At 39.0% G+C, this 11,700-nt stretch overlaps 1 protein-coding gene across 3 annotated transcripts in view; it reads left to right on the top strand.

Annotated features, from left to right (window-relative positions):
• The window catches only part of LOC129240113 (unconventional myosin IC), a 122,255-nt gene extending 111,181 nt beyond the window's left edge, over positions 1 to 11,074 (top strand). For all 3 annotated transcript variants that reach the window (XM_054875637.1, XM_054875636.1, XM_054875635.1), the window contains 5 exons: positions 2,821 to 3,212; positions 3,477 to 4,651; positions 9,435 to 10,517; positions 10,596 to 10,695; positions 10,799 to 11,074. In XM_054875637.1, coding sequence (XP_054731612.1) covers positions 2,821 to 3,212; positions 3,477 to 4,651; positions 9,435 to 10,517; positions 10,596 to 10,695; positions 10,799 to 10,813 — 2,765 coding nt within the window. In that variant the 3' untranslated portion in view covers positions 10,814 to 11,074. The remainder of the gene's footprint in view (positions 1 to 2,820; positions 3,213 to 3,476; positions 4,652 to 9,434; positions 10,518 to 10,595; positions 10,696 to 10,798) is intronic.
• Positions 11,075 to 11,700: the final 626 nt, after the last annotated feature.

Consider the following 11,700-nt stretch of genomic DNA (forward strand, 5'->3'; position numbering starts at 1 on the left):
GAATTGTCGTTGAGTCTTGTCCTAATTTTGGTGACAAAAAGGCCAGCAGTCGAAAATACTCTTTCACTTTCCACTGAAGTTGATTTAATGCAAAGAAGAGCATCTAAGAGCATTTTCAAATTTTTGGTTAACTTTCCACTAGCTTCAAATAAATTAAATTCTTTTAATATAGTCTTATATTCTGTATCTCCAGTACTTTGTTTTTTGGCGCTCATACTATTTATAGCACTTTCAAGCTTTCGTTTCAAAACATTCGCGGGCATTTCTGCTTCTATATTGTTTTCCGTTTCGGAAATCAATACGCTTTCTTCATTTTCAAGTACAGTGGTGTCTTCAAGGATATTAACTGGAAATAGGCGGTGTAACAATTCTTTAGATAATTTAACCATTTCAGACTTCGACGACATTTCAAAAAACATATCATCTTGATTGGAGTACAATAAACTTGAATTATTTAGGTACTTTACCAATGAAATTAAAATTTTGGATCTTCGAGTTGTCATACGGAATTTAAAATTTTGTAATAATTCTCGAGATATTGAATTATCTAACGTATTTAACGTTAGTATTCCCTCACTCTTTATTAAATCCATATCACGTCGACATAATGCATCGGACGCTAATTTTACTGGACGTAAACAAGTAATTAATGTGCTTACAATTTGGAACAGCTGATCTTCCTTTTCAAGTAGATGTGTAGCATTAACTTCGCATAGATTTTTTTTAATCGGAATTCTTATTTGCTCAAATCTTTCCAACATATCTAATAAGCTATTCCACCTTGTCGTACAGTCTAATGATAGGTTTAATTCTTTACCATATTCTAATTTGACATTTTGCTGAAGAATTGTGTTACGTACTGGCGATTTTCTGAAAAATGATGCTATCTTGCGGATTTGTTTTATTGCATCCTGGATATGAGGTTTTAGATCTTTGAATTTAAGGTCACTTATATTTGTATCATGTTCATATGACATCCCTTCAAATGTTGTATTTTCGTCTTTGTCAAGACAATCATAATTATCAATGTCGCTATCATCATCTGAATCTAATAATTGGTCTACTTGGTGCTGCTGATTTTTTTGCAATAATAATTCTGTCTTAGTAGAACCAAAAAGGGTATCCAGAACAGCCAAATGAATCCCATGTGTGTAGCATTGTTAATGGAAGGCAGGAGCTAACTTTCCAAATTTCACCATAACGGCTGCTCCATCAGTTATGATTGCAATAATATCTGTAGATAAATTCAAGTTAAATTCCTTTAACCGCTCATTAACTAAATCTAATGTTTTTTCAGCTCCACAACTTCCTTCAATTCTTATTAATCCCAAATTTTCAAATATCCCACCATTGGACATAACATTGATATTCATGTATCTACGATTACGGCTGCTTGTCCACTCATCTACAGTTAAGCAAAATTTTTGATTTGCATTTAGAATAGTTGAAAATCTATATTTAAGTTTTGATTTAACTTCGGCATAATAGTTGAATATAAGATTCATTATGTGTGAAGGATTTTTAGGAAGAAAATATCCTTTCGCACAAATAGATTCACGAATGAACGTACTTTTCGAAATAACATTGATGGAAATTCCATCTACAGCTGCTAGTTTTGCAAGAATTTCTTCCAATGATTGTTTCTTTACATATTTTAAAATGGAATTTTGATTTCCTGAAATTGATTTATCAGATTTGTCCGGCGATGAAGTACTTGGAGCGTCGAATTTATTGTTCTTGGTAACCAAATCTATTCCATGTTGGATTTGCATATGACGATTTATTCCGCTTATGGAACCTCCCTTTCTCATAATCACTTGATTACATTTATTGCATTTTGCTTTGTCCTTATTAGTAGAATCAATGGTAAAATAAAATCTCCAATTTCTTTCTGACGACATTCGTATTTTTTAATAACCCTTTAATTTTAATATTTAAAATATCAGTGGAATAATAACTAATTGTTATTAAAATTCAATTAAACTTACTTTAATTCACAAAGAAATCTTTTAACCACTTTTAATATATAACTTTTTAAAATATAAAAAGTAAAGACACCCAAACGCTATGACTTTTCAAATATTTGTGTTGCACAGCTGTATAATCACGAAAACAAGAAAGTCAATGCTTGCTTAGCTTACTTTGTTTTTGAATATTTTTAAATAAAAAAAGTAATTTGAATTTTTCATTTTAAATGATAATAAATGTTAAATAATCCCGGGAATTTACGTTTTTTTTCGGGAAATCGGGAATAGATATTTTTGCGGATTACCCGGGATATCGGGAACGGGAAATCCCGGGAGAGAAACCCTAATCCGGCCTTTTTTTGCAACTATACAAAAATAATTTATTATGTTAATTTCGAGGTGTTTATATCGATGCTTACTCATCTCCATGTCATTTTATCAAATTAAAAAAACAAAAAACATAATTTATAGAGCATCGGTAATTGTAAATAAATTAGTGCGGATAAGACTTGCACGTCTGAGGTTAAGCTCAAAGCCGTCAAAAAATGTAGAATGCAATAAATAAAAGAAAGTTTAATTGAATTTGTATTCGTACAAGACCTTCAAAGTTCACCAGAAGTTAACTTTGTGAACACAGCAATTAAGCAACTTTGCCAGCAATTGACGATAATTCTTTTTGTTGAACATTCCATCTACTTCAAATTACCTGATAAGAGTTGTAAAAAGGGTAGGAATGATTAAAAATATGTACGTGCCTAGACATCATTAAATATAATCGTATTCCATAAATATTACCGTTACGCAATATTAGATGTTCCTTCGAACTCATCACCCAAGTTTATGTTTATTGCAGGCGAGAGCGGGTCTGGGAAAACGGAGGCTTCTAAGAAGGTATTACAATACATCGCCGCCTGCTCTGGCCACCAGTCCACCGTTGAAAGTGTGAAGGAAAAATTACTCAAGAGTAATCCGGTGTTAGAAGCTTTCGGCAATGCCAAAACGAATCGAAATGTCAACTCTTCACGCTTCGGCAAATATATGGACATACAATTTGACTTTTCGGGTACACCAATCGGTGGACACATTCTCAACTATTTGCTGGAAAAGTCGCGCGTCGTCAATCAAAATGCGGGTGAACGTAACTTCCATATTTTCTACCAACTCTTGGCTGGTGCTAGTGAAGAGGAGTTGAAACAATTGCAGCTTAAACGTTCGCTGGATTCGTATTGTTATCTAAGTGATGGGGTAAGTATTGTATAAAGTGGCGCAAAATTAATCACCCTAATGGAACGTTAAACATCAAAATAAAGGTTTTCATTACTCAAAATCATTTTTTTTAAGTTAAAAGTTGTTAAAAGTTTAAAAAAGTTCTTCAAAAACAAAATTGTATGAGTAATTTTGTGCCACCCTGTATAAGCATGCAAACGATGAAATTCATTTATAATTTTTTTTATTTTTTTTTTTAATTAAATATTAAGCACTCCATTTAATATTCCTCAATCTTTCCAGCAAAAGGGCGTTGTGAGAAGCATTGACGATGCCGGCGATTTCAAGGTCGTAAAACAGGCCATGAGCGTCATCGATTTCACGCAAGCGGAGCAAAAGGAGATTTTCGACATCGTCGCAAGTGTGCTGCATTTAGGCAATGTGGGTTTCAATGAAGTCGAAGGTATTGCTAAAGTGGTGAAACCCGATGCAGTTGCTGCGATTGCTAAATTGCTGGGCGTTAATCAAAATGAACTGATCGAGGCGCTCACCAATCGCACAATCGATGCACGAGGCGATGTCGTCACGTCACCATTGAATCGCGAGTTGGCCATTTATGCACGCGACGCACTCGCAAAGGCTATCTACGATCGCCTATTCACCTGGCTTGTGCAACGTTTAAATATCTCTCTGCAAGCCAAGGATCTGCGTGATGCACTGAACAATGTTATGGGTATCTTGGATATTTATGGCTTTGAGATTTTCAAAAAGAATAGCTTCGAACAGTTTTGCATTAACTTCTGCAATGAGAAGTTGCAGCAATTGTTTATTGAGCTGACGCTTAAATCCGAGCAGGACGAATATCGTCGTGAAGGCATTGAATGGGTGCCAGTGGCATATTTTGATAATAAAGTCATTTGTAATTTGATTGAGGAAAAATATAAGGGTATCATTTCCATACTCGATGAAGAGTGCTTACGGCCAGGCGAACCCACCGATATCACATTCTTGGCGAAACTTACCGATAAGCTGTCTTCACATCCGCATTACATTTGTCATGAGAAATCCTCGATACAGGTGCAAAAGACAATGGGACGTGATGAATTCCGTTTGGTGCACTATGCCGGCGATGTGACTTACAATGTCAACGGCTTTTTAGACAAAAATAACGATCTTTTATTCAGAGACTTGAAGGAGACCATGAGTAAGGCAGACAACGAAATTATACGCTCCTGCTTCCCAGAGGGCGAGTACAAGAACAAGAAACGTCCAGATACTGCTATTACTCAGTTCAGGAACTCTTTGAACAATCTTATGGACATCCTTATGTGCAAAGAACCATCCTACATACGCTGTATTAAACCGAATGACCAGCAACAGTCGGGAATATTTGATGACGAATTGGTGCTGCATCAGGTGAAATACTTGGGTCTGATGGAGAATTTACGAGTACGTCGTGCTGGCTTCGCTTATCGCAGGTAGGATACGAAGATTCACTGTAGTGAAACATTTTTATTAAGTACTGTTTTAGTGTAGTCCAGGGCCGTAGAAAGCATATCCGGGCCCCGGGGGAAAATCCGGGCCCCGGGGGAAAATTGCAAATTCGGGCCCTTTCCAATGATGCCTAATTCATATAAATACGTATAATCTCGAGTCCGGGCCCCTCTGAAAACTCCGAGCCCGGGGGAAAAAGTACCCGATCCCCCTCCCCCCTCTCGTCGGGCCTGGTGTAGTCTATGTAATTTGCCTGCAATTCTCAAAAGCTGTATTAGCTGCATTGGTAAATTACTGTAGAAACAATTTATTAGGGTGCCTCCCTAAAAATAGTTGCGATTTTTCCACTCGAGTTATAAATTTTGTTATATTTTAAGGCTTCCGCAAAAATATTTGCGAAAAATACAATATTAAGATTTACATGTGTTGGACCGATTTTAAAATACCTCCAAAAATTTATTTTTTTATAATTGAAATTATTATAATGGACTATGAATAAGTTCGTGCGGTTTTTTTCGAAATTTGAAACTTTATTGACGTAAAATGGTTACAAATTTAATATTCAAAGTATTGTCCATCGCTTGCTACTACTTTTTCCCATCTTTCTGGCAATTCACGGATTCCCTTTGTGAAAAATTCGGTCGGTTTTGCCGCAATCCACGAATCGATCCATTTTTTGACTTCATCGTAATTACGGAAGTGCTGGTCAGCCAGGCCATGTTGCATCGATCGGAAGAGATAGTAATCGGATGGCGCAAGGTCTGGACTATACGGCGGGTGGGGTAGGACATCCCATTTGAGCGTTTCTAAGTATGTTTTGACCACTTGTGCAACATGTGGCCGAGCATTGTCATGTTGCAAAATAACTTTGTCGTGTCTATCGGCGTATTGCGGCCGTTTTTCTCGCAGTGCTCGGCTCAAACGCATCAATTGTCGTCGGTAGACATCCCCCGTAATCGTTTCATTCGGTTTCAGTAGCTCATAATACACAACACCCAGCTGGTCCCACCAGATACACAGCATAACCTTCAGGCCATGAATATTCTGCGCCGACGTCGATGTTGAAGCATGGCCAGGGTATCCATACGTTGCCCGACGTTTTGGATTGTCGTAATGGACCCACTTTTCACCGCCAGTCACAATTCGATGTAAAAAACCCTTTCTTTTGTGCCGTTGAAGCAGTTGTTCGCATGCCATAAAACGGCGTTCAACGTCTCTTGGCTTCAATTCATACGGCACCCAATGGCCTACCTTTCGGATCATTCCCATGGCTTTTAAACGTTTGGAAATGGTTGATTGATCAACTCCCAAAGTTTTTGCAACCTCTTCTTGCGTTTGAGCCGGATCTTGATCGAGCAATTCCTCCAATTCGGTATCCATGAACTTTGGCGGCGCACCCTCGCGTTCTTCGTCTTCCAAGCCAAAATCACCACTTTTAAAGCGTGCAAACCACTTCTGGCACGTTCGCTCAGCTAGAGCATGCTCACCATAAACTTCCACCAAGATACGATGACTTTCGGCTGCTTTTTTCTTCATATTAAAATAATGAAGAAGAATTCCCCGCAAAAACACATTATTTGGCACGAAATTCGACATTTTCAAGTGTGGTAAAAATATTGTTGTTTACGCTTCAAATAAAAAACTTATACTGACGTTTGTGCCTTACGACAGTAGCTCTCCAATGAATGTTTGGAAATGTGGATCGATGGAATAATAATCAAGTTACGCCATCTGTTGTAAAACCGCAAGGAACTTATTCATAGTCCTATTAGTTTTTAAAAATATTTTTTTCCAAAACATCACCTCAGATCATAGAAGAGTTTAAGGTTAAAATATCTGCATAAAAATGTTTAGAAATCAAAATAATGCAATTTTTGAAAGTACTTTCAATTCGGTCGAGCTTAAATATTTTTCCGAAATGTTTTGGCGGAAGTCTTAAAATATAGTCCCCCATTGCTGACCTGAATGCCGTTTTGCACTTACTTGCTATCGACTTTTAGGTTATTTCCATCGCTGCTCAAAGTGCAATCAGGTTAAAGGAAGTTGGCCTCTGGAGCCAATCTCTCAAGGGACATGATGGCATTTTTACGCATTTTTCTCCGAACTTCGTACAGATCTCTCTATCCGTAAACTGGAGTTTGAGCGTCGTGCCAGGGCAATCTTTCTAAGTGGGCAGGATTGGAACGAAGGAGACAAATTTGCACCAAAGTTTATACCTCTGTCCGCTGACAACTCCAAGATGGAATCGGGAATCGGAGCAGGTGTTTTCTCTAAACTTTATTATGTGTTTCGCTAAAATTGTCGAATACTGCTAGTGATTTCCAGGCAGACGATCTTTGTGATCCTGCAGACATGCAAATTGCTTAGGGAGCGTGGAAGCGAGTGAGATATTAACATTTTTTCGGGTAGTCAAACCGCGATCAAGGCTCTGACGACGCCATGGTGTAGATCCAAACAATTCAACTTCTGTAAATCTCTTGGGTATGCAGGTTACATATCTCTAATCTGGGTTCCAGGACATAAGAACATGGAGGGAAATGAAATTGCTGATGAGCTTGCCAGGAAGGAGACTGAATTGGTTCCAGAGACGTCCTGCCCGGTCATCGGCATTCCCTTGCCTGGTATCAAAGAGGAATTACACAACTTATAAAGGTGGAGCTTAATTTTTTCATGTGCTATCATATTTTGAAAACTCTTTGGCCCCAGTACAATAGACAGAGGACTCAGAAAGTTCTGGCGATTCCACGCCATTCGATTTACAAACTCGTAGCGGTATTTAACGGTCATTGGACGATCGACACAACCTTGGAATAGCTAGGTTTTCCATATACCGTTCAGAGAAGGAGACTTTTCAGCACTTTCTCTGTAAATGTTAGTGTTTGGCAGCTAGACGTTTGAGGTCACTTGGTGCTCCATTCTTCGACAGCCTGGGGCAGTGCTCCAATCTAAATTTCATCAATCTTCTCTATTACATAAACTGCTCTGTTAATGCCGGTGGAAAAGGAGAACAGATTTTCATTTGCATGGAAGTGATGCATCCTAATGTCCATACATTTTTGTTTTATGACTATATTAGAGGACATATTTGCACCGTGATCGCCTCTGGCCTCGCCGCGCATACTATGTTCAAAGTCTAGGGGTAGTAGTCTTTTTAACACAGTACTAAAAACATACTTGGTACTGCACTTGCCTATTCGCCGCGATTTGGTCGACATCAAGAATATAAGACAGCAACATGTTCCTTCACGCCAATCCCTAAGTAAGCATATTTCTTCTTAGCTTGATATTTTCAACTTAAAGCAGACCTCTTTTAGATGGCAAATGTAGCCAGCGGATCCACTGAAGCTTAATTCGTTAAACAAAGTTTATGTTGCCTTTAAGTGCCATAGAGCTCAGCATCCTATAGCCTGAGATTCTTACCAGGTGTATAAGCTTAAATCCGCTGTTTTTTAGTAAAAAAAACCCATTTTTTTTATAGAAAGCAAAAAAATAATTTATCCAAAGTATTTGCCCTCGCTAGCTAAACATTTTTCCCATCTCTCGGGCAATTTGTGTATACCACGCCAAAAGAATTCTTCATCTTTCGAGGCGAACCACTCGTCAAGCCATTTCCGGACGTCTTCGTACGAATCGAAGTGCTGTTCGGCGAGCGCGTGACCCATCGATGAAAACAGATGATAGTCCGAAGGGGCCAGCTCTGCTGAATAAGCGGGATGAGGTAGCACCTCCCAATTGATTGTCTCCAAGTAGTTTTGGACCATTCTTGACGTGTGCGATGGGGCGTTGTCGTGGAGGAAAATCAGCTTCTCATGTCTTTGTTCATAACGAGGCCTTTTTCACGCAAAGCACGGCGCAATTTGATGAGTTGTTGGTGGTAGCGATGAGAATTAACAGTTTCACTAGGTTTCAACAGCTCATAGTAAACGACACCCTGCTGATCCCACCAAACGCACAGCAGCGTCTTGCGTCCAAAGCGATTAGGTCTTGATGAAGAAGTTGATGGTTGGCCGGGATCGACCCATGATTTTTTTTCGTTTAGGATTCTCAAAGTATATCCACTTTTCATCGCTAGTCACCACGCAAGATTTCGCATGTGTTTTGGCGTCGCTCCATCTGTCTATCGTTCAATTCATGGGGTACCCATTTTCCGACTTTTTGGACCTTTCCCATGGCACGTAAACGCATGGAAATGGCTGGTTGAGTGACACCTAACTGCTCGGCAAGCATTTTTTGCGATTGGGTATCGTCCTCATCCAAAAGAGCCTGCAATTCATGGTCCTCAACTTTTCTGGGCCGATTTTCACGCTTCTTGTCACTCAAGTCAAAATGGCCGTCTTTGAACCGACGAAACCAGTCTCTGCAAGTTGTTTCCGATAATGCACTGTCACCATAGGCCTCCACAAGCATTCGATGCGATTCGGCAGCCGATTTCTTCAAATTAAAGCAAAAAAGTAGAGCTTCCCGCATACGCAAGGAAAAAAGTGTGTTGCTGTATGAAATCACTGATGATGTGCAGTGATTGATGTAAACAGGTGTCGAACCCATGCAAAAAAAAATATGGCATTTCTATGGTAACTTGATATGCTCACTAACGCCATCTACGAGCAATCAGCGGATTTAAGCTTATACACCTGGTATTTACTGACTTTCCCAAGCGAAGATGCTTTCTTTATTACTATTTATAGTATATATAGGTATAGTTATAAATTCTTACTAAGTACTTAGTGTCATTTTTACTTTAAAAACTTTCCTTGTTTTCTCCCGCAGATCTTACGAAACGTTCCTTAACCGCTACAAGTCGCTTAGCAAGGCCACCTGGCCGAACTTCAAGGGCTCACCCAAAGAAGGCGTACGCATACTCGCCACCGATCTACACTATGGCCCGGAAGACTATCGTTTAGGTGAAACTAAAATTTTCATACGCTTCCCCAAAACACTTTTCGATACAGAGGACGCCTTCCAGGCGAAGAAACACGACATTGCTGCCATAATACAATCACGTTGGAAGGGACGCCAGCAGCGTAAGAAATACCTCAAACTACGCGAGCAAATCATCACATTGCAGTCGTATTGTCGCCGACATCTGGCCATTCAGGCGCTACAGCGGCGCCGTGAGGCTGCCAACAAAATACGTGCCTTCATCAAGGGTTTCATTACACGCAACGATGCGCCGAATGGCTACAACGAAGATTTTATTGCGAACATGAAACGCATGTGGCTTATGCGCTTGGCCAAGCAATTGCCAACCAAAGTGTTGGACGAGAGCTGGCCACCTTCACCGGTACACTGCCAAGAGGCATCCACCTACCTTCATCGTTTGCATCGCTTGCATTTGGCACGCAAATATCGCCTGAGTTTATCTAATGAGCGAAAACGCCAATTCGAATTGAAGGTGTTGGCCGAGAAGTTATTCAAAGACAAAAAAGCTAACTATTTGGCCAGTGTGCCATATTGGTTCCAAAACGATCGTACGCCCAAGGAAAATGCTGCAGAAATCAACAACTTCATTGCCACTTCCTTAAACGGCGAGAATTTGAAATATGCGTCGCCATGCACAAAGTACGATCGTCACGGCTACAAGCCAAGGGAACGCTTTGTGTTGCTAAGCAACAAGGCGCTCTACGTTTTGGACGGCAAGAGCTACAAACAGAAGCATCGTCTGCCGCTGGAAAAGATCGATTTTGTTACCACAAATCATAGCGATAGCCTGCTGGTAATACGTATACCTCTTGAACTAAAGAAAGACAAGGGCGACTTAATCCTTGAGATACCCTATATCGTTGAGTTCGGCACCTTGGTGGTGGACACTGTTGGCACGGCCAACATACTTAGCATCGTTAGTCGCGACTCGTAAGTGTTTCAAATTATATAATACTGTGAATACCTACACATACATATATGTATATAAATTATTATGCAATTTTACAGTTTGGAGCACAACGTCGTTAAAGGCAAGGCAGGCGTTATCGATATTCAAACTGGCGGCGAGCCAGGCATTATACGTGATAAGGGTGGCCATCTTGTTGTTGTGAGTTTAACTTGATATGCTTACAATGAATTAATAAATCAAATTGATTAACGAGCACTTAAAATTTATTATATTTGTTTGTTTTTTCATTTATTTTTGGCAGATTGCTGGACAATAAATATCAGATAGAAGTGTTAACTACCTTTAACAAGAAATCAGGGCTTTAAAGACAACGGATGTATTTTATATATTTTGTTATATTTGTTATCTGAAATTTGCAGCAGTATCATTCCAGATTTTATACAAATTTTTTAACTATACACGTACATATGTATACATAAGTATTTTATTGTATGTATGTATTAATGTGTGCGAACGGTATTTACTAAAATATTATAATTTATTTCATATAATAAACAATTGATTGTACTATAATAAACATATTATTTTCATATTTAAACGATACCGTTAGTTTTGAGCTCAGAGAAAACTATTTTTCAACTAAGGTAAGTCAGTTAGCACGGGAAAGAAACGACTGGCGCGCTTTGCTAAACTCGACCAAAATCGCGTAAGCGATTATCGCGCCGATCAAGAAGAAGAAGAATTATTTAGGTAATTCAGGTGATTGATTTTCAACATTTTGAATTTAAATGCTAAATTATCATTCTTGTAGTAAGCAACGGCAGCAGCTGCGTAGGGTATGACTGTCATTCAGTTGATTTCATATTCGATGTCTACTGTGGCGATGGAAATAATATGTTCGTTATAGCACAGACAGCGGCGTTGATCGGAAGTAACGACTTAAGGGGGGACCCTCATTTATCGGGTCAAAAAAATCAATTTTTTGGAAATAATTTTAATCTATTCTACAACTATTTAAGAATATACTTTCAAAATTTCAAGTCGATATCTGTATTTTTGAAGGAGTGACAAAATTTTTAACAGGACGCGACGGGTGGCCTGATCGCCTGTATCCAAAACTTTAAACGCGTTTTCCTCGAAACATCATTTTTCGATTTTGTGTACACAATTGAGAACGCTGTATTGAACCAATCAGGCTTTACA

This window comes from Anastrepha obliqua, chromosome 3 (genome assembly GCF_027943255.1).
Source record: "Anastrepha obliqua isolate idAnaObli1 chromosome 3, idAnaObli1_1.0, whole genome shotgun sequence".
Lineage (NCBI taxonomy): Eukaryota > Metazoa > Arthropoda > Insecta > Diptera > Tephritidae > Anastrepha > Anastrepha obliqua.